The sequence below is a fragment of the Triturus cristatus genome, chromosome 8 (genome assembly GCF_964204655.1).
Source record: "Triturus cristatus chromosome 8, aTriCri1.1, whole genome shotgun sequence".
Classification (NCBI taxonomy): Eukaryota; Metazoa; Chordata; class Amphibia; order Caudata; family Salamandridae; genus Triturus; species Triturus cristatus.
The window spans coordinates 353,083,636-353,109,400 of NC_140591.1; the positions used below are offsets into that span (position 1 = coordinate 353,083,636).

The 25,765-nt window shown below is 42.8% G+C and overlaps 1 protein-coding gene across 6 annotated transcripts in view; it reads left to right on the forward strand.

The window, feature by feature from the left end:
• Nucleotides 1-25,765, forward strand: part of FRY (FRY microtubule binding protein) — a 657,235-nt gene that overhangs the window by 360,892 nt on the left and 270,578 nt on the right. For all 6 annotated transcript variants that reach the window (XM_085621668.1, XM_085621669.1, XM_085621670.1 and 3 more), the window contains exons 11-16: nt 3,156-3,257; nt 6,874-6,977; nt 12,107-12,215; nt 17,092-17,178; nt 18,876-19,047; nt 25,410-25,542. In XM_085621668.1, coding sequence (XP_085477794.1) covers nt 3,156-3,257; nt 6,874-6,977; nt 12,107-12,215; nt 17,092-17,178; nt 18,876-19,047; nt 25,410-25,542 — 707 coding nt within the window. The remainder of the gene's footprint in view (nt 1-3,155; nt 3,258-6,873; nt 6,978-12,106; nt 12,216-17,091; nt 17,179-18,875; nt 19,048-25,409; nt 25,543-25,765) is intronic.

A 25,765-nucleotide genomic window follows, 5' to 3' on the forward strand; every position in this document is an offset into this window, starting at 1 on the left:
TTGTATAGGAGGCAACTTGCATTTTGTTGATTTAAGACTTTGCTTTCAAGGAACTTTCTTTGCTATGTCGAAAGTTGTTTAGGTTGCCGAGCAACATGGAGCAGGGATGGCCTAATTATTCATCTGCTGAGTGGCTTTGTAGATGTTAAAGCTACTTATAGTGTCAACAGATAGAAAATAATGCAGACTCTACAGCTCTGGTACAGCGTAAACCACATGCTTGTCTTTGCTAGAAAGATACACCATGAAACAATTGTTCTAGTAATAGAATTTTTTTAAAGTCAGAAATCAATTCTTAAATCTCTGAGTATTTGTGAATTGTTACAGGCCATAATGCTGCCTACAGGCTGATGATGTTTATGGTCAATAATTACTCACTGGCCCGCAGACCATGAAGCCACAGACTACTTTGGGTCACTACTTTATTTGAACAAAACAAGGATTAGCAATATCTTCCCTGCGAGCTTTTGAATTTCTTGAAGATTGACCCGGATGACAATTAGTTTCTCACATATAAAGTTGATGATAGAGATAGAATACGCCAGGAACTGTAATGAATTCGGTGGTAGAAGGTGAAAACATATGTTGTCAAATCCTCAAAAATGTCAGCAGTTCCTGAAATATAAGGAATCAAATGTTAAAGGTGTAATTATTTAAGAACAGCTCAAAAAAATGAATTGTTGTGCTATAGTCCTTTCTCACTTCTAACGTGGCTTTGGCGGCAGTCTTCTATGTTTTACGGAAAGTATGGTTGCGGATCTAGAACAAATAGATGTGGGGATCTGGAAAGGGGGAACGTGGAAGTATATGGCAGAAATTGGAAAAGGGAAGGAGTATAAAAAAGCGGGTGAGAATAAAGTGGTGATGGGAAGCAAACCTGGGGAACATGGACAGGTAATAAATCACAATAGATTTGATTATTGTTTTTGTATATTTGTTTAGCTGTATGTTTTTTTCTTTGTTTCTATAATTTCCCAATTTTTCGAAAATTATATGTTCACTTTCTTTCTCATTCTCGTTGCAAATTATACAGTACAGTCCCATCTCTCCATGGGCATATATAAAAACTGAATATTGAAATTGCTTTATGAAGTTGGCTGTCTTTAAAAGAGGATATACACTAGGAAGCGAGCAGCAGTGATCTCTCTGAAATTCTCCTGTTATCACTATCCAACAGTAACTTGTGAGACAGTTTAGCACATGCTATTAGATCTTATATTAATCACTTGAATATTGGGTAACATAATACTTGTATTTTTCCATCAGTAGCGCATTATATCTAGGCTGATGTATGTTGTGCAATATATTGTCACTCTAAAGAGGCTCTGCTTCTAAAATAGGAGAGATCTCTGTGTTTCAATAACAAAAATATTTAATGTCTCCAGAAAGACCACAAATAACACAAAGTATCAATGTATAAGAGGCTTCCATGAGGAAATAGGTTTGTCAATCTTACATTATGGCTCAATTTGATTGAAGATTAAGCTTAATGTTTGATGCACAAACGGAACCAATGTGTAAATATTTTGTCATGCTGTTTATTGTTTGCATTAATGGATTACATTGTCCGATCACACGACCTCAGCATCATCTCTTATGCCGACGACACCCAGCTGATCCTCTCCCTCACCAAGAACCCCGCCACCGCCAAGACCAACCTCCACGAAGGAATGAAGGCTGTCGCCGAATGGATGAAGAACAGTCGCCTGAATATAAACTCTGACAAGATGGAGGTCCTCATCCTTGGCTCCACCCCCTCCGCCTGGGACGACTCCTGGTGCCCGGCCACACTGGGAGATGCACCAACTCCCACCGACCGTGCACGCAACCTGGGGTTCGTCCTGGACTCATCGCTATCAAGGACCCAGCAAGTCAATGCCGTCTCCTCCTCCTGCTTCAACACCCTCCGCATGCTTCACAAGATCTACAGATTGATCCCCACCAGAACCCACCAGAACCAGAAAGGCAGTCACCCAGGCCCTCGTCAGCAGCAGGCTGAACTACGGCAATGCCCTCTATGCGGGAATCATGGCCAAACTCCAGAAAAGACTCCCAACGCATACAGAACGCCTCCGCGCACCTCATCCTCAACATCCCCCGCCACAGCCACATCACTGCCCACCTGAGAGACCTGCACTGTCTCCCCGTCAACAAGAGGATCACCTTCAAGCTCCTTACCCACGCTCACAAAGCACTCCACAACGCCGGACCAACATACCTCAACAAACGACTCCCCTTCAACACCCAGAACCGCCAGCTTCGCACCGCCGCCCTAGCCACCGTTCCACGCATCCACCGAACGAGCACCGTCGGCAGATCTTTCTCACACCTCGCAGCCAAGACATGGAACACCCTCCCCATCCACTTGCGACAGACCCAGGACCTGCTGACCTTCAGGAGACTCCTCAAGACCTGGCTGTTAGAGCAGTAGCAGCACACCCCCCCCCCCCCCACCCCCCTTAGCGCCTTGAGACCCTCACGGGTGAGTAGTGCACTCTACAAATGTTTGATTGATTAAATGGATGTAGGGGTATGCAGAATTTTGTTGGGGGAAGCCACTGCTTTACGGATAGCTGAAAACAAATCAAGTGTTAACGTTTTAAAAAACAAAAGTTAAAATTTTTGATATCAGCAATGTTTGATACGTACAGTAAATAGGATACCCTTGCCTTAGAAATTTGTATTTTCCTTGAATTAATATAATGTGATTTGCAATTTTTCCTGCTTTTTAAAAAATGTATTCTGAGGGACGTTTGTAAAATGAAATCCATTAATTATCGACTATTCTCAGTCAACATTCAGATTCTGCTAGCTGAATATAGAAATTGCTTTGTTTCCATCTTCCTGTTAAACTTGTGTCACATCGCTATGCTGCAGTGACACCTGTCAAACCAAAATAACTGGAAGGGTAGAGACACCAGTGTACCTGTTTCTCTACAGCCTGTCAGACAAACATATAATTATAGATTACATCAGATCATCATGCCCTCAGTTTTCATCTGAAGTGTGATAAATGACATGAATTAATTTTTAACAAGACTATCATTTCTACATTCCCATCCCTGGATCTCTACCAAATTGTTCAAATTAACTCTTAACTGATGTGTTGATCCAGAGTTTGCCTAATGTTCTCCTCTCCTCTCTTTCCTTTTTAGGCGCTGTACCCGCTAGTAACCTGCCTCCTCTGTGTCAGCCAGAAGCAGTTTTTCCTACACAGATGGCATATTTTTCTCAACAACTGCTTATCCAATCTCAAAGTAAGTACATTTACTTCTGCATCCTTACACTTCCAAATGTCCTATCGGCTTATGTTTTTGTTGGTCAGTGTACTGATATATACCCTGGCAAATTTGCGATTTGACAAATGTGACAATTTTGTGATTCATAAAATGCGTTCATCCTGCACTGGCAGCCTTTTCAAGACTGTTCATTGTGTAAATGCGTTACCCATCCTTCCTGTTTGTGCTAGTTTTTAAACGCAAATGGTGATAGGAGGATGCCTGCAAAAAGTCTAACCACTGGCAATTGCTCAGGATAGCATTCCAACCAATCGTTCCTTTGTCCACCATGCTGCCTCAGTTTGGACCCAGCCATATGTTCCTATTGGAGCTGGGTCAAGACTGATTTGCATATGGCTGGGTCCAAACTGATATGGTATGATGGGCAAATGAATGACGAGATAAAATGCTATCCTAAGTGATTGCCAATGGCTAGACTTATTGCAAACATTCTTCCCATCATCTTCTGTGTGGTTGATGTACCATACTAAGAGGCAAGCGTATGCATGCCCAGAAGTGGGTGCCGTGCCCTCTGCTCCATTGGACCAAGCTACAACCAACTGAAGAGCCCCAATCCGGGTGAACCCAGTTTTGGGTTGCTTATGTTCCAGTTAAAGCAGCACCTGGCCTGGCAGTTCGGGCTGGACTGTTCCCATTGAAGCAAGGCGGAGACTGATTTGCAAATGACTGGGTTCAGACTGAGGTGGAATAGTGGGCAAAAGAGTGATGGTCTGGAACGCTTTCTCGAGCGATTGTCACTGCTTAGACCTATTACAAGCATTCCTTACCTAACATCATTTGTGTGTTTGCTGTGTTAGTTTTTACCCTTGAGTGGGTGTGAGGCACAAAAGGAACAGAAGTTCCAAACAAGTATTTGCAAGAGGAAGTATTAGTAGTTGTTGCTAATATTTCTGTGGCTTTGTGAATTGGCCCCAGGAGTTACAGAAATAAAATCCCATAATGAAGCAACTTAGGTTACAACTGTATGGAAGCTGGGGTCCCGTTCCTGAACAGATAGCATTAGAGGAGGTATGTTGTACCCTCAAATAAGAGTTTCATTAAAAAGAATCAAAGATGAAATTTGCAGTGAAAGTAGTGAACCTAAAAGACACACCCCGCAAAATATTCCCAGGTAGACACTTTTGATAAATGGCAAGTATTTTTGTTGCACTTTTAGGAAAGCCTACCTGCCCGCTTGTCTTTACTTTGTGAAAAAAATGTCTGTAGTTCCAACCTGATATTTTGAGAGCCTAGTAAAACAAATGAGCATGGTTTGGCAATTATTATAGTTGGGCGTATAAAGAGCATATAAATATATCAAAGAACAGACACTAGCTATCAATTACAAGCTGCACATAATGTCTTATCTACAGTCTAACAAGTGAAGCACTTCTAGCTATCACCAAAACCTTAAAAAAACACAAATGGTCCAGTGAAAGCGTCCATGCAATGCCATGGTCTTGATGGACAGCCCATTCAATCAATGGCAAGCCATGAAAAAGATGTGAAAGGCAGTGGCTGTAGGGTCTGACCCAAAGCACTCGCTGTCTACCGTGACTGATTATACTTTATGATGCATTGATGGCATGGACTCTATACAACTAAAAGTCTCTGTAGCCAGACCTCAACAGTACCAAGGTTTTTCAGCTAATATTCACAATCATGAGCAACTCTGTAGGAAAAGGAATCAATTCCAGCAAACCACTCAAGGGAATGCTCAATGTACTTTGTTTATCTAGAGCGCATTATAGTGGAGTAAGTAAATTGTAGAGTAGCTGTAACAACACCTCCCCAGGGTATTAGTCCTAAGGGCTGTGACCAAGCTGGCATCTGTTTTGCAGGTCTGTACACAAGCAAACATAATTTTATTATACATAATCCACTTTAAAAATGCAAGAAACTAATCTCAGCCAGGGTTAGTTATCTTCTTATCTTTTCTATTCTTTAGTTTATCCATTAACTTTTCTTACTTGTGTGCACAGACTGTTTGATTGACTGTCCATAACCAACCTACCTCTCCTATCACCTATTGACTTTATGCTCGTCCTTGACTCTGCATTGCAGTACATTTTAGCAAGTTTACACTATAGAAATACCATAGACCTACATAAATAAATACACCACATACAGATCCCCCCCGTTCATGGGTTTGATATCAGTCCATTCATGCACAGCCATAACATTTAAAGTCACACTGTACTTGGTATTGTTGGATTTTCAAATGTTTATTTGATGGTTAATTTGATGTGCTACATGGAGCATGTGTTTACATCTGCAGAAATAAAGTAGGAATACTTTGAACCAGAAGAGGACATTAGCTATTATTGTATTGAAAGAGATGTGATTTGGAAAGTTCTTATGGTGAGTAAGTGATGATGTGAATCACGCACACTATGGTAGGGATTTCCAACAGATGGTATTGAAGAAAGGTGAGCAGAGAAAGCAAATAGAGACTCGGAGCAGAGAAGAATCGGGTAGAATTCCCTGGAAGATCCCAGTGAGCATGACAGTAATAGGAAAATATCGGGTCTGACATTTATATCAGATCATTTTGCCACTGGGTAGTTAGAACCACTTTTCCATTAACAATGTATTTTTTGGTTTGCTAATAACCTTGGCACTGTTTGAGACATCTTCACGAAACTTTCCCAACGAAAGGCTCATCTACCTCAGCTCCTTCAGAGGAATGTTTCGGGGTGATCCTTCAAGTGGATGCCAAAAAAGGGGGGTACCAAAATGCATTTTCCCAATTATTTTTTTCATAGCAAAACTGAACAGTGATACCGCAAAAACTGCTGAAGGGAATGACAAAACATTTGGCAAAGAGCTAAGTCTTAGTCCAAAAAAGTGTACATTTTGTGTATTGGTGTAAATCCGTTCAGTAGTTTTTGATAAATTTTAAGGTTAAAGAAATATAGATATTTCATGGATCCACAAGCTCAACCATGTGTTGTGGTCCTCGAGTCCTAAAAATATAAAAAATAAATATGATATAAAGGGGTAGGGTATACTCTGAGCCCCTTGGAATTTTAGGGGCGAGCAGGAGTCTTGCGGGTATTTGGAGCAGGGCCTGGCAGCAGTACAGGCCCTACGTCCAACCCCACATTACACATGGCCGAATGCATTGCGCAGCAGGGCATTGGGCACTCAACCCCACACCACGCACGGCAGACATCTTACTTAGTTAAACAAAAACCTAGAAATTCACTGAAAAAAAAAAAGATTAAGGTAACATTATAGTTATATGAAAATGTCAGTTAAAACATACCGCTTTACACAAACAAAACCACTGAAATTCACCAGTCATCGTTATCTCAAGTATCTGTAATTCAGCCCTAAAGTGACTATAACTCGTATCTATAACTTCTACCCTCACGTATTGCATATTTCGTGACATGTTCAGTGACTGCATTGATAACAACCCTAATGACATCTGAAATGACATCATTTATAACAACCCTGCGCATAGTGGGGTCGCGAGTTAGTTACTTTAGGGCATAAGTTAGTTACTTAAGTAAATATAACTGCTGAATTTACACATATATGGAATATTAATGTGATTGCACTTAAGTTGTGTTGTTTCCCTTTGTTCTAGAATAAAGACCCCAAAATGGCTCGAGTTGCATTGGAATCGTTGTATAGATTATTATGGGTTTACATGATCAGAATTAAATGTGAAAGTAATACTGCAACACAGGGGTAAGTATCACCGTTGATGATTGTAGCTTTTAAACATAACATTTTGAAAGTTCCTCAAAGTCTGGGTTGGGCAAGTATTTTTGGTTGTGAAGTTTAAGATTGTAGAGTCAAGTTGGAACATTTACACTACAAACTGTGCTGACATCTCATACGTTGCTTTGCGTCACACTGTTTTTAATTGTACATCCTTCTTTCCAAGCTCCGTAATGGACTGCAGAGCGCCAGTATTCAATGTAACAAAAGAAGAACCAAACACATCGCCCTCTCATTTGATATCTGTGCCAATGTCCAAAAACTCAAGGGCATTCCTATATAAAGGATTTATTGCAAAGGCATCGCAAGACATTGCTTGAGTAAATCTTGCACATGTTGCAAATGGCTTAGCATTTGCTACTGAACTGCACCGGACGCCATGGTCCTGCATTCGAGGGAAGTTATGTATGCGTTTTTCTACCCCTGTACTTGTTGCAGACTGCCACAGAGCTTTTCGGTGTAAATAAGTTGCAGTAGTCTTGATCAAAAATCCGGTCACCGGGGCAGATGTTAGACTATTAGTATTAAATTGTTTTACGGATCCCCCGCCCCCATATCAAAATCTCAGTTTTTTTGTACCTTTTGAATTAAAGAAGTAGGCAAGATCCTGGCAGCTTGTGGCTTTAGTGGTATGGAAAGCAGTATGCACGAAAAGTACAACTTATGGAAAAATAGCACTTAACATTTGTTTAGGTCGTTGACATTATTCTCATGTAGCGCCTGCAAGTATGTGGATGCCTGGTATTGGTCCTTTCCTTCTGTTTCTTTGCCCTCACCTGAGCTATGCTGCACTAATTTGTTTTGTATTGTTCTGAAAACTGAATAAATTCATTTAAAACAAAATATCTTTAGGTCAGTTGATCTCTCCTGTGACCAAGGGATCATTTCAATTGATTGTGAAGTAGGTGATCATCCATTCAAAACTTGCTTACAATGCAGTTTTGATCTCAGTATTATACCAATTTTAGTGTTTACTGTTTCAACCCACTGCCTCTGTTGTATTCTCCCTTATTGTGCATATGATTTTTTAGCCTAGTGGGAAAGTGTAATTAATTATAGTAACCAAGTTGTCTGCAAACTGTGTTTCTTTGGTGCACCGAATATAAACCTATTTTCTGTGAATACGTTGTTTGTTTGAAGCTGTGTTTACATGTTCATTCTTTTGTCATGGCCTCAAAAGCAGGGTACATGCTTGGCTGAGTTTGGTCAAGCCTACTTCGCATGCTGGGTCCATCTACATAGCTGCCAAGGTTTTAGATTGCTGTGTGTGAAATTTTCATAATTTATGGGTAAATTATGAGTGCCATTTCAACAACTATGAGTGATATTTTCTCACAAGCCAAATCAAGCAATGAAGACGAGGGAAACTTATTAAATTAAATTTGTGCAACAAGTAAAATCTTAAAACTGCTGCAAAGTACCAGGAGTGCATTACACCTCAGGCTGAAGCTCAGAGAAGTCCCAAGCATAACATGCACCTAGAGCACTGTAGTGTTTATAACTTAATAAACGCGTCTCTCTCAACACTCAATACAGTTGTTTCCAAGTTCTTCGAGGAATGGCCCGTTCAACTTGAGGCTGCCCAACATAAATTGGGTAATGTGCAGAATAAACGCCATGCATTCTCCAATAATTTGTATATTTTTGATGCACTTCAAATCAGTTCAGTTAGCATTCATAGACCAAACGCATACGTCCAACTACCAGCCGCCTCACAAACGTGGGCACCACCTTCAAGAGACACCCACCAGCTTCTCATGAGCGCTGAATTTAATTGCCTATCATCGCCAAAGTAAAAGATAGTTGGAGCTATTGGCTGGCCCAAGGTGAATTGCAATGTAATGGCGGCGGACTGCAGCACGCACCCCTGGCATTTTGGGCAAGGCAGAGGTACACACTTGGTCACATCCTGCACGGCCGGCAGCCTCGAGCCAGTGGGCGATTATGTGCAAGATGAAGATCATGTGTAGCGGCATTGATAAAGCAGTGTCAAGTGAGCGCTTAGGCCAGCATATTGAATCAGCCGGCCTGAGAAAGGTGTCATGCCGTGTATGTTTTACGTGCGTGCGTGTCACTGACTGACCGCTATAATGTGTGAGTCTGTTTGTGGCTGCAAGTGTGGGTGTGACTCATGTGTGCACCGAACTTGGCATATGTCAGAAGGCAAGCCGGGAGCACAGATCAATTGAAACTTTATGACCAGCAAGTACTCTTATTTTACGCCCCTCTCTAACTCCAGGGCTAGGCACACGCTTACTTGAAATGAAATTGTAGATCGAGAGCAGCTGCATTTCACGCGACACCGTCTGCCCAGCTCCACTCTCTCTGTGGTGACCGGCTGCCCACATCAGGCTCTCTCGGGCCGGCTCAGCTGCTGAGTGAGGGGTCCCGGCAACCACAGTCACCCCGGGTGCATTCTGAGAGACTGCGCCACCGCCCGGGCAATGGTAGGCCCAACTCGGTCGGTCGCTTGGCAGCCAGGGCTATTTATTATCATGCTGGCAGCAGAACGGAGCTCATTGACAGCAGCGAGGTCCTTTACTGGATTCTTCAGCTGCTGCCGCTCGCGCAAAGGAGGCAGCTTCGATCATGATGACTTGCAAAAGTGAAAGTTAGCCGCATTGCGGTGTGCTGATTTTCAAACCAGTCGCGACATTGTAACAAGCAGTCCGCTCAGAGCCCAGCGCTCAAGAAGTCTGCCAAGCAGCTCGGGCTACCTGTTGTCTGTGCTACTAACACTAGTGTTATTCTAATAGTTACATCACTCAGGACACAGCGCTTGACAGGGATAGGCGCTTATATGCGTGACTTCGCATTTCAGTGCGGTGATGCGGACCACCTCACTGAAATGCGTTAGTCTAACCCCTGATGCGCGGTACTTGGCAGGACTGCATCTAACAAATAGGCTTTGTGCTGTTATCTATGATTTGTGAACTTGAGCTATGGGTTGCACGGACTGAAGAGAATAAAGAATAATAATTCAGCCCACTACCCTTAAGATGCAAATTCCTCTGATTGTGTTTTGATTATGAAGGAGGTATTCCGAAATTTTGAATGTGGCTTGGAGTTACCATTGCTTCCTGCATGGTTAAGGACATTAGATTAACCATACTCTAAAATCTGATATCCACAACCTCGCATGTTCATTAGAAGCGCCTTAATTAGAAGTCTGAATATTGGTTCTGGGTCAAAAAGTCAACAAGAATATTCCTATCCTTTGTAATTGTGGTAGTGGTGTGCGGAGTCTGTTTTGGCCGGGTGTGTTGCTCAATCCTGTTGACCTTAATTTGTAGTGCTCCTCCGCCTTTAGTTTGATGCCTTTCTGGGTGGCTTCGCTGTTAAAAGAGGAAGATGAGCCTATTTTTGTAGAATTGTATTTTCCTACGGTCGTTTAAGTTGGCATGGTGAGCTGATCTCCTTGGTTGCTGTAGTTGGTGCATAGCTCCTTGTTGGCTCTTGTACAAATGTCTGTGTTTTGGTGGGATGTTTTCGTTTACCGTTGCTGCTTAGCTGAGGATGGTTATTGATGGTAGACCAGCTGTTATGTGCTTGCATTCTGCTCCTTTTATCACTTGTTTTTTCTGTGTACCGTTTGTGCCTGCCTTTTTCTTGTTGAGAGGTACTAAGTTGATCTCCTCAATTCTCAGAGTGATACTTCGGTGGCTTCTGTTTCCACCCCATTCAAGGGCTCCTATTTTGGGGGCTTGCATGCCTCTAATTTGTTCTTTAATATAATGGTTACTTTTTCACTGCTCTTTACAGCTTCTCCTGGTTATGAGCAGGATTCTAAAAAGTTTTAACATTCCTAGTGTGTAAACATTTTGGATAGGACTGGAGAACATTCATACGGTACGGAGATGTAGTGTCATCTGGGAATGCTGGGATGGTCTAGCCAAATTCATTTCAGGGGCTTTGGACCACTCAATAGTCCTCACCCTGCAGAAACTCTACTCTGTATACTTGAGGACCCAGAAGCCACTGGGAATGGGAAGGCTTTTATCAGTTTATGCCTAGTAGTAGCTTTAGAGGTAAACTGCTCAGAACTGAGGAACAGTTGAGGCCCCTTGTTTTGTCCAATGGGTTGGCGTGCCTAGATATCTGTAAGGTTCTTTAGACAGCATCATATGAGGCTTGCAGATGCTCTCAAAAGCATCAGAACATTTGGAACCCACTGATGTGATTTTTTTTGAGTCTCCTGAATAGCTTTTGAAATTGTGTTATGCTAGGTGGGTGTACAGCAGTGGTTAATTTGTAAGAATGTAAGAACCGGGGCTCTCGTCAGGAGGCAGCTTTCACCAGCCGATTTCTTCTGTTAGCGCCACCTAAAACAGAATTAACTACTAGCCATGAAAGTGGGGAGAGGATGTGGACTAATGGCCAGAGCTGCCGACTTAGGACCTGGGGAACCAGGTTCAAGTCATGGCGTCGGCTCAACATCCCTATGATTCTGGGCAAATCATTTAATCTCCCCGTAAATGAATTTGTGCTTAACTGGTGCTCATGAAAAACGCCTGTTTTGATGATTAAGTGCTGGTCCTGAGCACCGGAAACCACCGGCTCAAATTAAGCACTGGCGTGTAGTCTGTATGATTGCAAACGTTCTTTGAGATGTGTTGTACCTAAAATGCCTATAAAATTAGTTATTGAAAAAGACTGAGCACTTAGTATGGTGTAAAATGCTGACAGGAACATATTCAGACATCAAGTTGTGCTCCTGATGATGTACCGCAAGGTAAATACCTAACCATAGACTATATTTAGTGTCTCGGAGCTTACATCACAATTTTCGTCCCTCCCACCTCTCAGGGATTTTACCTTTCATGAGCTTTATGTGGCAAATGTAAGTAATTGTAATATTTTTTGTAGGTTTGATTTACCCAAGAGTTTTCTCGTGGTGGGTGGTGGGTAATTGAGAACAAACAGCAATGTTATATTATTGCAACCTTGAAAGCAAAATGGGCATGCTTCGAACATCCGGCCAGTGAGCGATCTGTTTGGTAGACTCTCTTTGCACTTGGCCTTTCAGAATGCAGAAACGTATGTATTTCCCTTTCAAATACTGTGTTTGACAATGTCTGTTTCTCTTGTTCTCCCAGCCGACTTACAACCATCATCACCACACTTTTCCCCAAGGGCTCCCGTGTTGTGGTACCAAGGGATATGCCGCTCAACATCTTTGTAAAAATTATACAGTTTATTGCACAGGTATGCAGCAGATCTGTAATGCAAGTACACATTGTATAGTGCCTAATGCATTTCATACGTACAAGGACCATTGTATGTTAAAGATAGAGCATGGTGTTTTTTAAGATCTGCAGTAAATGGAAGAGGGTACGGAAACAGTAAATGCCTTTTGTGATGACAATGTATATAAAGCATGTATTGTTTTCTTCTGAGGTTTAGGGTATGACGTCTCTAGCACTATTCCTCTAAACCCATATTGATCTATGTTATATGCACCTCTTAGTGTACATTAGCCGTCTTGTTTTCAAAATGTGCATAACGCCACAATGTCCTTTGTCATGTACAGTCAACGTATCCAAAATGGTTGTGTTGGGCACTGTCCTCACAAGGGCACTTTGGTCCTGATGCTCAAAGTCCTGAGAGCGTCTGCGAGAAATGCACCCCTGTAACACGTGTCAAAAATTATGGCGTTCACAATAAAATCCAGGACTTGCACACACCACACTCATACTGATGTCTACAATGTAAGCGTGGTCAAATTTCCCCTGAATAGAAAATGATGCATTCTGCATCATTCATTGTTTCTTTCTTTATTCAAGGGGTATTTATTTTCCTAATGAGAAACTCATTCCTTTAAAGCCCCATCACGGTGCTCCCTATTTATTCCCACTTTGGACAAGCCATTAAATCCTGCTCTTTAGAGGTGGATTTTTGAGCCTTTTCAGATAATGAACCCATCAGCAGTTTGTGGGTGTTCATCTGCGTTTTCTGGTAGACCCTCTCAGGAATGTCCCACATCCCAACAGTATCCATTTGTTTGCAGTTACTGCAATTCAGTCATACTGGCCGAATTCACAAGTGAACTTTGCAAGGGTAAAATGCAACTGTTCAATCAGGATTGTCAATTTACCTGCATAATTTTCGTTTTTTGATCACTTAAATGAGCAGAGCAGTATGCAGAAATCCTCAGCCCTCACCTGATCCCGAAAGGCCAGGAGATGTTATTGTTTCAGGCAATGTTCCATATATTCTCCCACCCCATCCTGCAGAATGACCAGGCGTGCCATACACATTATGGAAAATCCCAGATTCATAGGCAGTGGACAACGCTTGATGGATGCTATTTGGCTAATAGTGTATCTCACATGCTATAAGCCTATCCAGCCATGTTTCCATATGTGAAAATCAGACTATTTTGAGCTACCAATACTATTGCAGGCATGATATACAGTTCCGTGCCGTCCCATCAAATATGTTGAAATCAAGTAAAACTTCACCCTTTGGGCAAAAGTCATTAAGATCCACCTGCACTTCAGATATATATATATATATATATATATATATATATATAACACGCACACTCGAAGGATAATGCTTATGAAGAAGCTAATTGTCGGTCAAGTTTGGACATTTTAGAATCATTATATGACATATTGGTATATAATTGAGATCTAGTTGGACATTTGAAAACATTTAATTCAGTTGCATGTTCTATGTGTATAATGATCCTCATGCCACTAGTGCGTAGTAAATCAATTGTTTTTACCCCCTTTCACTATAAAATGCACTTCAGCAGGTAATTACCATGTTGTTCATTGAAAATACATTTTGTTGAAAAATTTTTGCATAATGGTGACATAAGCAACAACTCGATAGTATATATGTGTTATGGGGTATTGTATTTCCTTTCTTCATTAGAATATTCAGCCACTAGTGCGAAAAATATATATATGAAATTTAGTACTTTACTTCATGTACTTTGTTTTCAATTGAAACAGAGGAAAGTTACTTGGTTTATCCTCTTATTTTTCCAATGTTTAAAACATGTATCTAAACCACTACAAGATGGCCGACAATTGTCAGTAACAGAATTTAGGATGATTTTAAGGCAGTCCTTCCTCCATATCTTATGTTTATTTATGCACGTCATTGTTGGTTTCACTGTTCGTGTGATCAAGACATTTAGTTGTCGAAACGCGTAACGAGCAATAAATTAGCTTTTGTGGATAGAAATTTATATCATATAAAAAGAAATGCCAAACATAGAGCTAGGGTAATAATCCATTCCAAAAACTGCTTCTGACCAGTAGGCCACAACGTGGCAGCCAGGGAATGTTCTAGTGTTTCATATTGATTTCACATTATGGTTTTGTGGAAAAGTTGACCTAAGGGGTTGGCAGTGCTTTTTGCCTATTGAAAAGCTTTGTAGACACTTTTTAAGGGGGGTAAATATTCAATACGAGTGGTGAGATAAAGAATCAAGACGCTGATCTTTAAATATGGTATAACTCTATAATATTTAGTGGCCACAATATTTAAACAAATATATTGCAGGTAAGTATGCATAGATTTTCTATACATAGCTCTCCCTATATATATATTACCTACTGGCGGTCGCCAGTAGGTAATTAGGACCAATTTTCCATAGGAAATCCGCAACATTCTATTCCCAATAACTTTGGCGACGGTTGACGAATCGTCGCGAAATTTTCAAAACTTTTGGCCAGCTATGTTCCGCTCCTATCCTGAAAGTCTCGGGGTGATTCATCAAGTGGGGGCCGAGAAAAAAGGGGGGTCCCAAAACGTGTTTTCCCCATGCAATTTTCCATAGTAACCTTTAGTCGCAGCTACAGCCCGAACTGCTGTACGGAATTGCACCAAATTTGGCAAAAAGGTAGCCCTTGGTTCAGAGTCGTGCCTTTTGGTTAAATTGTGTAAATCCGTTACGTAGGTCCTGAGAAAATCAAAAGTAAAATCACATATATATCTTTGGGTGCGGTGGATCCGCGCACCCTGAGCGCACCCTCCCGATCACGAGCTGCATGTTAATTGGCTGTCAACACTCCAAACCAGGAAGTGTTGGCAGCCATTTTGTGCCTCGGTAGAACCGAGGCACAAGAAATCCTTGAAAAAAGTGCGCAAAACGCAAAAAGGGGGCAGTTCTAAGGTCTGGGATGTTCCTGTGTTCTCCCTTGCCAGGTGTCGCTTCCTCGGCCTTCCTGGGGCCTCGGGCTGTCCCGCTTGCTTCTGGCCTTGACTGCCGGTTTTGTTCTGGCTGACAGCCTGCTCTCCAGCTGGAGTGGGCTCGCCTTCTTCTCCCTAGTTTCCTTGGGCTCTCTAGGCGGCTTCTTCTTCCATCTTCCTGTTCTGGCATTCAACAGAAGCTATGTTGCCTTGTGGGGGGGGGTCGGGGTGCTTCGGTCTCTCAGCCCTTGCCTCCTCTGCTGTGAATGTACGAGCCTCTTCAGCCTTCTTTCCCTCCTACATTCCCTTGGGGTCAGTGGGGTTCTGCTTGTGGGGGTTCTACCTGGTCCACAGATCTGGTCCCCTGTGGGGCCCTCTGTTCTGCATTGGCTGGTGGGGTCCTTTCGCAGACCCTCCTTCCCAGGGGGTATTGCTAGGGTATCTATTCTACGTGAAGGAATCTGCGGCTAGTAGTCTCTATCAGATGTACGAGTTACTTACCTTCGGTAACGATGCAGATTCCTTCACGGCCTGCCCTTCCTCCCCTATTCTGCGAGGGCCCTTGGGTTGGTCTTCGGTACTCGCCTCCCGGTGGGGGGCTGTGTCTCCTGTGGGTGCCTTCCTTGTTCTTGATGGGTGACTCCGTCTGGGGGCGGTTCATTCCTCCTTTGGTTCCTTGGAGGATGGGGTTCCGGTGCTCCGGTGCCCTGCTGCTCTGGCTACTCCAGGTTTGAGGGGGATTGCTTCCTATCCCTGTCCTCCCTCCCCTCCCTTTCTTCCATTGCTATCCTCTGCTTAAGGGTCATCTGGCCAGGTTTTGCCTTGTCCCTTGTGGATAGTTGCCCTCTAGGTTGGTGTGGCTTGGCAGTTTGTTGTCCCTGTCTGTCTTGGGACTGGTCTCATTCCTTGCTCTTGATGGGGGGTGTGGAGTGTGCGACGTGGGCCATGCGTTTACGCATGTTCTTTGCCCCTGGGGCACAGGGATGGGTGGCTGTCTATGTGCTGGCAGGGTGACTGTGCAGGTTTCTGCTTGTTCTTCTTCTTCCCTCTTTCCCTGCTTTGGGTTCTGCGCTGTTGGCACTACTCCGGTGGTTTTGTTAGATACCGTTTCTTTCCAATTTTTCTGCTCTTCGCACACTGTTCCCATGCTTCCACAGTTTTTTATCTGGTGATTCCGCGTTGTGGTGCGGAAAAGTTCTCCGAAGAAAATTGATGTAGGCGCGCCGGGTCGGGTCTTATGTGCCCTTGCTGACGTCACGTACGCGGACGATGCCTGGGCGGAGTCATGTGATGTCGCCCCGCCCCTGGCACGCGGGGATGCTGTGGCAAAGAAAAAAAAGTTTCCGGATCCAGTCTCACGCCTGGGGATAATTCTACGTGAAGGAATCTGCGGCTAGAATCGTCTCTACCAGATACATTGTTACCGAAGGTAAGTAACTCTTACTTTAAAACAAAATTGCATACTCCAAATGAATCGTACTCAAGAAAATGTAGTATGTAAAAATAAAATAAAGATAGTGATTGTTTGAAACTCAAACCCCAACAAACCAAGAAGAAATATTTCCACAACCTAGCCAAGCAAAAATTGACACTAACCTACAAGAGAAGGCCAGTCTGTCCATTATCAGGACAGTTTTACACAAATGAGGGTAAATCAACATTGTTCAGCCATTTTTGTCTACTAGGCCCCCCCCCCCCCCCGTCGGTTCATACCACCGCAAGAGGTTGTTGTTCATGAACTATAGTTGAATATGAGGAGCTTTCAGTGTGCACAAATTGAGACAACTAATTGCAACAGAAGGCCAGAGCAGCATCTGAACATAGCCCCTCGCACACCTTTGTTTTGCTGCCTTTTTAAAGCCGGTTTGATTTCCGATAAACTTGACTTGTAATTTAAGTTCAGTCATAAATTAACATTGTCTTTTCGCTTTAGGAAAGACTTGATTTTGCAATGAAAGAAATTATCTTCGACCTGCTCTCCGTGGGAAAGCCAGCAAAAGCATTCAGTCTCAACCCGGAGGTAGAGCTCGCCGTGTTTTCGTTTGTCTTGTGTCTTTGGAGTGTTTTGAGTGGGTCTGCTGTCACTGTGTGGCCTGGTGGATGGTAGACAATGGCTACCTGTGTATTTGACTCACCCGCCGTGCCTGCTTGCATCCTTTCCCTCTGTTCTATGTTTGAATTTTTGACTATTAAGGAAATGCTTGTACTGCATTATTGATTTTTAATTCTTAATTACCTCGCATCCCCCAAAGTAATGTATGTGATGAAAGTTATGTATTATTCTCGCTTCCCAAGAATGAAGCAGGAATTTCCAAGCTGTTGCTGTAATTCCACATTGTGGAATGTTCCATGCTACCACTGTGACTTTTGTAGTGGCACATTGTGAAAATTTGATACACATGTGTTTTGAACTGGCTGCAATATAATACATGTGGTGCTATTAAAAAGACTGTAAATAAAGTAAAGGAGATACCTGAAATGGATGGTTCACCTGGTTCTCACACTTGAAACGTGTCACCGATAGCAAGCTGGGGATTGAAAAACCTTTACCAATTCATTTCCAAGCAGCGGCGTGTAGCTTGAGCTTAAAACATTGGCAAACAGAGTGATGCACCAGGCAGAGCGGTCTCCAAAATTTGGTTCACCTGTCAACTTTTCTTAAGCAAAAATGTGCCTGAATCAATGCAGAGACTCGGGGATTCTGTTGATATCTTGTACAGCCTAATACCTGCCGCTAAGCTGGGTTTCCTGAAAGCTGAAAACTAATTGAACTCCTGTATGGCGACTTAGTATTCAAACATTAAAATATACTGTGTGGTTAATGTATTACAATCCCGTAACACTACATTCCACAGACAAGTAACAAATTGTCGGTGGCTTGTAAAAATATGTCCAAATAGTACAGTGATTGGCCAGGATATCTTATTTCAAATTTCAGTTTGTGGGGCTTGGACAGGGAGGTAATCAAACGAAAAGTTGATCCAGCGCTTGTCCCACCCGCAGACTCCGAAGTCTTGGGTGTAGGAACACCGTTGTAGGTGGTACACTATTTGAAAAGAAGCTAATATGTACCAAGTTTATGTAACTGAAAGGATGGATTTAGAGATAATAAATTTAAGCTGTTGTCTTGTTTGCGGCAGTCACGTAGCACTGACTTTTGTGGTAAATAGTGTAAAAGCAGTAGCAAACACAAGTTCTATACTTTAGCTTTGCATCATGAATTGACATATTTCATTAATAGCATATTCAGCTTTCTGACTGTCCGAAGGCACAACAACGAGAAGGACCGTGGATGTGTTGGTTGAAGGCCACCTAAATATCATGGTAAAGTCAATGTAGTCTCCAACGTTGGACAGCTAAGGTTTTGTAACGATGTTGGGTCTTGTCAAAATGTGTATTTGTCACCACTTTCTACTTATGTTTAGTGCATAATTAAAAACAAACCTGGAGAACACCCGTGCAAAGTGAATCATTTTGAGCAATGTAGAAGGAATATGCAACTGACCCATTTCAGACACTAAAGAAGAGTCAAATTGTAAGGTGATGACAGAACTCTAGTTGTGTGTTCTTGCCACAAAGAAGGCCAGCGTGGACTCCTGCTCTCTGCAGTTATTTGTACATTATTTGGTATGGTGTTCTTGTGATGAATGGTCAAACTGCTTCCTGAGATTATTAAATAGGGTTTATTTCAATGACCTTATATTTTCTTATCTTTAGAGAATGAACATCGGTTTGCGAGCCTTCTTGGTCATTGCAGACAGCTTGCAGCAGAAAGACGGCGAGCCTCCCATGCCGGTTACTGGAGCCGTCCTTCCTTCGGGTAACACGCTGAGAGTGAAGAAGACGTACCTAAGCAAAACCCTTACGGAGGATGAAGCAAAGATGATAGGTCAGTAGCCGATGATCGTATTATTGATAGCATCTCTTTACCAGCATGGCTTCCTGTTTGCTCAGTTCAACTCTTAGCTGCTTGGAAACCCATCCATAAACACTGGGAATAGTTACATACCTATTTATTTTAGAACAGTTCACCTTGCATAACTGGGTTGCTTCCAGGAGCAAGAGAGAGGAGAGCAGGCCATTGAGGAGTTGGAGCTAGAATAGAAATGATTACAATTGTTTTCTGAATGCCAGGTGGTTGCTGGCATTACATAGGTGTTGAGACCAGTTGTTAGACAGGTAAGGTCCAGCCACATGTGGTTTAAGTGTAGAGCACTGGCTGGAATTCATTTTTTGTTGTGTACGTATTTTGGCACTGAGCCATGAAGGCATTTAAATATGAGGCAGAGTGTTTCGACGGTGCCCCTAGCTATTACTGGCAGCCAGTGGAGCTTTCAGCGAAGTTGGGTGATATCCTGGGTTTTGCTCAGGCCACACCGTTTGATGTATGTTGTTTTGGTAGGATAGCCAGTGGTGTTGTTCTTTGGGTATGATTGGTAAAGTTTTCTTTCAGCACTTTTACTTGATTTCATGTGGATTTGGCCACTGCTGCTGATTTGGGAATTGAGGTTCAGGTCTGCCTCCCGGTGGTTGCCTAGGTCTTCAAATATTGTTTTAATTTCTGCTGTTTTCTTTAGAAGGCTTGGGTGTGTAGATGCTGTCATTTCTCTTGAAGTGGTGGCCCAGCAGCACGATTTTTGTCTTCGAGCCGTTACGTTTAAGGTAGTTTTGACACATTCCGGTTTTGATATCTTTTAGTCAAATGGAGACCTCTCTGAATTGGTTCGCTGAAAATGTGATCCACAGGTAAAGGTGTATGTTATCTTATAGGTGTGGAATAGGAGCCTATGGGAGCAGAAGAGGTCCATGAGGGGCTTTATGTGAATGTTGAAGATTTAGGGAGACAGTCTGGGACCGAAGTGAGCTTTTCACAATTACATTATTGGAACCTGTCTTTGATGATTGATTTGAACCATTCTTGTGTTTAGTCGGAGACATGGGGCATTGACTGGAGTCTGTACAGGAATGGTTTAGTCCACCATATCAAAGCAGCAGAAGATAATCATCCTTTAAGGGGTTTCCTGGTCAGTCTTTTAAAAAATAACATCACAGGCGTTTAAGACAGCTGTTTATGTCCCATCTTTGGAACAGAAACAAGATTAACTGGTGGCCAATATATTAAAAGCTGGGAGGTTCCCTCTTTCTCCAAAGATTTTGAAATCCGTTTGAGACCAGTGATGAGTCAGCAGTTGTTCATAGTGGACTCAAAAAGATCATTCTATTCTTAGCATTTGTAGAGCGCAATGATCACATAGAGGGGTTTCCAGGTGCTAGGAAAATGTTTGTGAAAGCTATTAAGGCTGAAGCAGGAGGTTTAGAAGGAAAAGAGAAATGTGTGTATGGCCTTCCAAAAAGCTGAATGAATTGTGGTTGGGTGAAGCTTGAGTGATTGCAAGTTCCAATGTTTGGCAGCCAGATAGAAGAAAGCCAGACCTCCCATCGAGCAGTGTCAGAATTTAGGAATGTGAAGCAACCCAAGAGAAGATCCGAGTGTTTGGTAAGAAGATTAATGAACCGGTTTAGCGGAAAGATGGATGGAGCCTTGATTGCTCTAAAGCATGATGAACCACGCAAAGAATCTTGAACAATCTGCATTTGAAAATGAGTAACCAATAGTGGATAGCCATATGAGGCGGAATGTGAGAGTGACAAGGAAGTTGAAAAATAAGATGCACAATCCTATTTTAAATTTGCTGCGGTCTAGAAAGAAGGTAAGCTAGGAGGCCCAAATACAAAGATTTGCAATAGTCTAACCTGGATAATGCAATAGCCATTATTGCTACCTACTACGAGATTGTGGATAGATAGGAAAAACATTTCTGTAAGTCCCAGTAGGTGGAAACGGGAAGACAACAACGTGCCCCCTTATGTGGTTAAGCAAAAACTATAATTGAACCAGAAACCAAGATTTTGTACTTCCAGTGCCTGAGTGAGAGTTGCACCCAGCTTCTGAGGTTCCCAGTTGGTCGAACTGAGAGTGGTCTAGTTTAAGGGTAAACTGATTTTCGTTTGGTCAGTGGTGTTCAGCCCAGTAACCACTTCAATGAGAAGGTTTTGCAAGTCCAAGAAAGGATTCCAGGAAGGAACGTCTTGCCAAAACAAGGTCTGAGTCATAAGTGACATGCTGTAAGCTTCGGTGAGTTGTTAAAAAGTTTAAACATATACATAAAAAAAGGGTAGGGCTCAAAGAAGATCTTGGGTGTTCACCCTGCCCGAGTTTCCTGAGCTCAAACTGAAAGGGAGGAAGATAGAAAGCCTGGGCACAGTTATGCAGATTCAAAGCTATCCAGGTGAGAACTTTATCCTGGACACCCACGCAGTAGAGATGATATAGAAGGATGCCATATGATACAGTATCAAAGGTCACCAAGAGGTCGAGTAGCACCATCCACCTGGACTATTAAGAGTCTTAGATTATGAAGTACAGGAATTAAGTCGGTCTCTATGCTATGGAGAGTGGCAATCCAACTAGCTGAGATTCAGGAATTTATTGGTTCCTAAGAAGGATGCCCACTGGGAACTTCTTTTTCTATAATTTTGAAATGGGAGGTTGTTACATAAAAACAGTGGGTTTTTTTCCAAAAAGAGATAGCATCAAAGCTTCTTTTTAATTGGATGGGACCCTGCATTCTTCTAGTGACAATTTACCAAGGTTAGTTATGACTGCAGTGATAGTCAGTGGCCAAATGAAGAATGTGTGCTCGGACACAGATTAAGGGGTGAGCTGATTTACAGTAAGGATACGCTTTCTTCAGGCGTCCATCTCATGTGCTTGAATCACGAAATACTGGGTTTAGTGGAGCTCGTTATTTCAAGTGTAATATCTTTTGTAATGGTCTGGGTGTATTTAGATATCACAAATGTTGCTGATTGTGAAAGAAGTCATTGCCCAAGGCCTGAGAAGGAATTATTGGCATTTTCCAACAGGTTGGGCTAACTAAGTTAATGACTACTTTACCACTTTATAGAGTGCATTTCAGGAGCTACCAGAGTTTTCGGGTTGCATCACGACTTAAGATGCCCTAATATGCCTGGATTGATAGTTATCACTCATCAGTGCTTTTTGGTAAAGGGAATATTTATCTGTGGCTTTATCAGAGCATCAGTCTCTTTCAAATTGTTTTTAATGCCGCTGTTGCTGTTTGAAGAATTTTTATAGACTAGAGAGTGGAAGATATGATTCAAAATTACAAATGTGGAGTGATGGAATCTACAGCACGTGCAATCCAAATATTGTAACTAGAGACCAATTCTTCCAATGATTCCTTTCGTTTTGTCATAGATTAATTGCAGGTGTTGCAGTAAAATACTCAGCCGAGACTTTGTGCCATGGACACTTGGCCGTTTTTAGGTCTCGCCTAACCCGGTGCATGCGCTGGTCTGGCGAGACTTTTTGTGAGGGCTCCAAAAAGTGCTACCATGGCCAGCTTAGAGCTACAGTGCATGTGCGCGGGCGCGCGTGCCGCGCTTGATCGCTATTACTTTCACTTTCGCGGCCACACGGCCGCTTTGATGTTCTCCATGAGCCATTCTGTTTATTACTTCTATGTAGTAATGGTGGCACCCGTGCTTTAGCTTAAACATCTTAGGCTAATGTCGGGTGCTGAGATTGCTTCAAAAGTAAAGAAATAGACAATTCTTTACTTTTTTTGAAGCAATCTCGGCACCCGACTTTAGCTTAAGATGTTTAAGCTAAAGCACGGGTACCGCCATTACTACAGAGCAGTAATAAACAGAAACAAGCTTTGGCATAGCCAATAGGTCTCACTTTTGGGACCATATAAGTATTTAGTTAGGCAACTGTTGCATGGCTAAACACTTATAAGGTCCCAAAGGCGAAACCTATTGGCTATGCCAATGCTTGTTACAATGGATTTAGAGAGAACAGGGGGGAATAGAGATATCCAAGGTGAGAGTTATTTCTGCGTTTTCAGGCAAAATCAAAGGAGTTTGGGGATGTTAGTCTCTGACTGTGCAAAGAGGAGGCTAAGAGTGTGACCATCCCTAAGAGTAGGTTCTTATACAAGCTGTGCCAGGCCTATTGTTGCGCAGGATTCTATCAAATGGACCACACAGAGGATTGGTTTCCCCAATGTTGAAATCAGCCAGGCACATGCAGTTGAAAGAGCTGATTAGAATTGGAATGAGGTGATCTCCGAATCTATTGCTAAAGTAAAAACAAAACCAGCTTTTAAAAAACAAGAAAATAGCGTGCAAAGAGCGCTTTGGAGTGCTGTCATGCCAGCAAGTGGCTTTGTTAGGGATAAAGCTAGCGGAGTTTTTGCTTGGTTTAAGGCTTTTTGAGCAAGGGGGGTGGTGGAGTCCCTAAGTATTTCTGAGAATTCGAATGTTTGTAGCTTTATTTCTTTAGGTGCTGCCTGAGAGTTTCTTGGGTATATGAGGACGCCAGAGGTGGTTTTGGATCTGATGTTTAGTGCTTTTTCAATGGAAAAAGACGCTAGGGGAAGGTCTTGTGAGAGGAATGTGGGTGGCTGTAGTGCATTGAGGGTTATTGCATTTTTGGACCACTTCTCACAGACAAGGCCAGCCACAAGAAAGGGACGAACATGTGCAGCCCTAAGCGAAGATCACCGTTGGGTTTCGATTGACGAAAGACGGGTGATAATTCTGGATCATCTCAGAAAATGGGTGTGAGGGTGGTGTCTTTGTTTTCATGATACCCATGCCTTGCCCTTGGCACCTTCCTTGCTACATGAAGCTTCTGGGCTCAGAAGGATAGCGACAAGAAGGGAAGGTGAGTAGAGCTCAGTGAGCTCATAGCACATGCACTTACCCTAGCCTTTCAGCAGCAAATAAGAGGTGAAAGGGTCAAGTGTGATGTCATCATAGCTCAAAGGGTGTGTGTTGCCATATCATAGATCCCTCGCACTTTGGTCATTCATGGTAAATGTTTGCATTTAGGTTGTGTTAAGTGAGCGTAAAAGCTGTGCTATATATCCAATCCAGTAGGGAGGTAGGTTATTCACATTTTGCTTCCAAGACATGAAATGTATACTGCAGCAATGTACATAATACTGAAGGTTTTCACTGAACGTGGCAACCGTATACAGCCTGCCTGCTAAAAATACCTCTTGCTGATGCAAAATGTACCAGATAGCACAGCGATTAGCCTGTGGGCGTGGGGTGAAGGACCAATGCCGAATGACGTGCTGTTGCTGGATTTATAGCCCGCAAAGATCTCTCAAGTGGATGCTAAATAGGTCTTTATTTCCCTGCTGCTTGTGAACGCCTGGTCGCGCAAGATGCTGTGCCCTTGGGATGGGGAGCAGAGGAATGACGAGGCTTCCTGGAATGAGACAGTCTCACAGGCTCGCGCATCTGTCTGCAGCCATAGGCATGTTTGGGGGCACCCCCTGCTGTAGGCCTGCCAGTGTCTATAGCCGGGTGGAGGTTACTCTGCAGCTTTCAACTTCTCAAGGTTAATAAATGTATGGTATAAGCATAGTTTCTGTTTTAAACAGCTGTATTGTTGTCATGTTGCCTGCTTCCTCGAGGAATGCCTGCAGTCTGAAGATTGTGTATTCGATGTGTGTAGCCTGTCGATGCATCTCTTTCCCTACATAATGACTATAGGGTTTTTCAGATGGGAGGTGCTTCAGGTTCAGGCACATACATATGCAGCGTCACTTTGGCAAAATCAGGGCGTACGTTTTCCTCAACCACGGCATGGGTGTTTAGATCTAAAATGAGCAAATCAAAAAAAATGGAAGGTGGAATGCTGAATTTAATCTCACACACTCGAAATTGATTTCTGCCGCATTCTGGGTCACCCTGGTTTGCTCACTGTCACCACAAACCAGGCGTGGGCAAATTGGTCTTAATTCTGCTACAGGAACTACAATCCAGGGGAAGCCGTCCAGGTAATGGTAAATCAAGCGACCCCTAGCCTTGTTTCGTCCTTGGTGAGCAATTAGGCAATGCACTGTGCTACATGCAATAATTTAAAAAATCACTGACTTGAACTGGAGTCTTTTGGCAAACTGAGTACGCTGGGCACAATAACATTATTTTGCTGCACATTTACGGAATGTCTAATAATTGTAACTATTTTTCACTTACACCTTCTTCAGTTGAATTTAGGAATCGGACAGACCATATTGTGGGATCGCTCGATATTTTTAACTGAGCCTGTTTGTGGGAATGTCTCCCGAGCGCCTCCTGTTGAAGCCGCCATGATAGGTCTATGTGTCTGTAAAAGATGCTCATGCCTGTGTTGTACATGTTTTGCAGGGATGTCCCTGTATTACCCCCAAGTCCGAAAGGCAGTGGACAACATGCTACGGCACCTTGACAAGGAGGTGGGCAGGTGTATGATGCTGACCAACGTGCAGATGTTAAACAAGGAGCCGGAAGACATGATCACGTGAGCGCCGCATGAATATCAAATCTTACATTTAGTTCACTGTGGGGTGAAGCGTCGAAAGCAGACCGAGGAAGGAAATGTTAAGCTTTTCAGAATGCCTGTAATGCCAAGTATTTGGCAACGCACACTTGTGCATTTTTTCGTTGTGCACGAAGGTTGCAGGTGTCTCTGATTTGCAATGACACCTGGTGCCCCGTTTGTGGCATTAAAACAATGTCAGAGT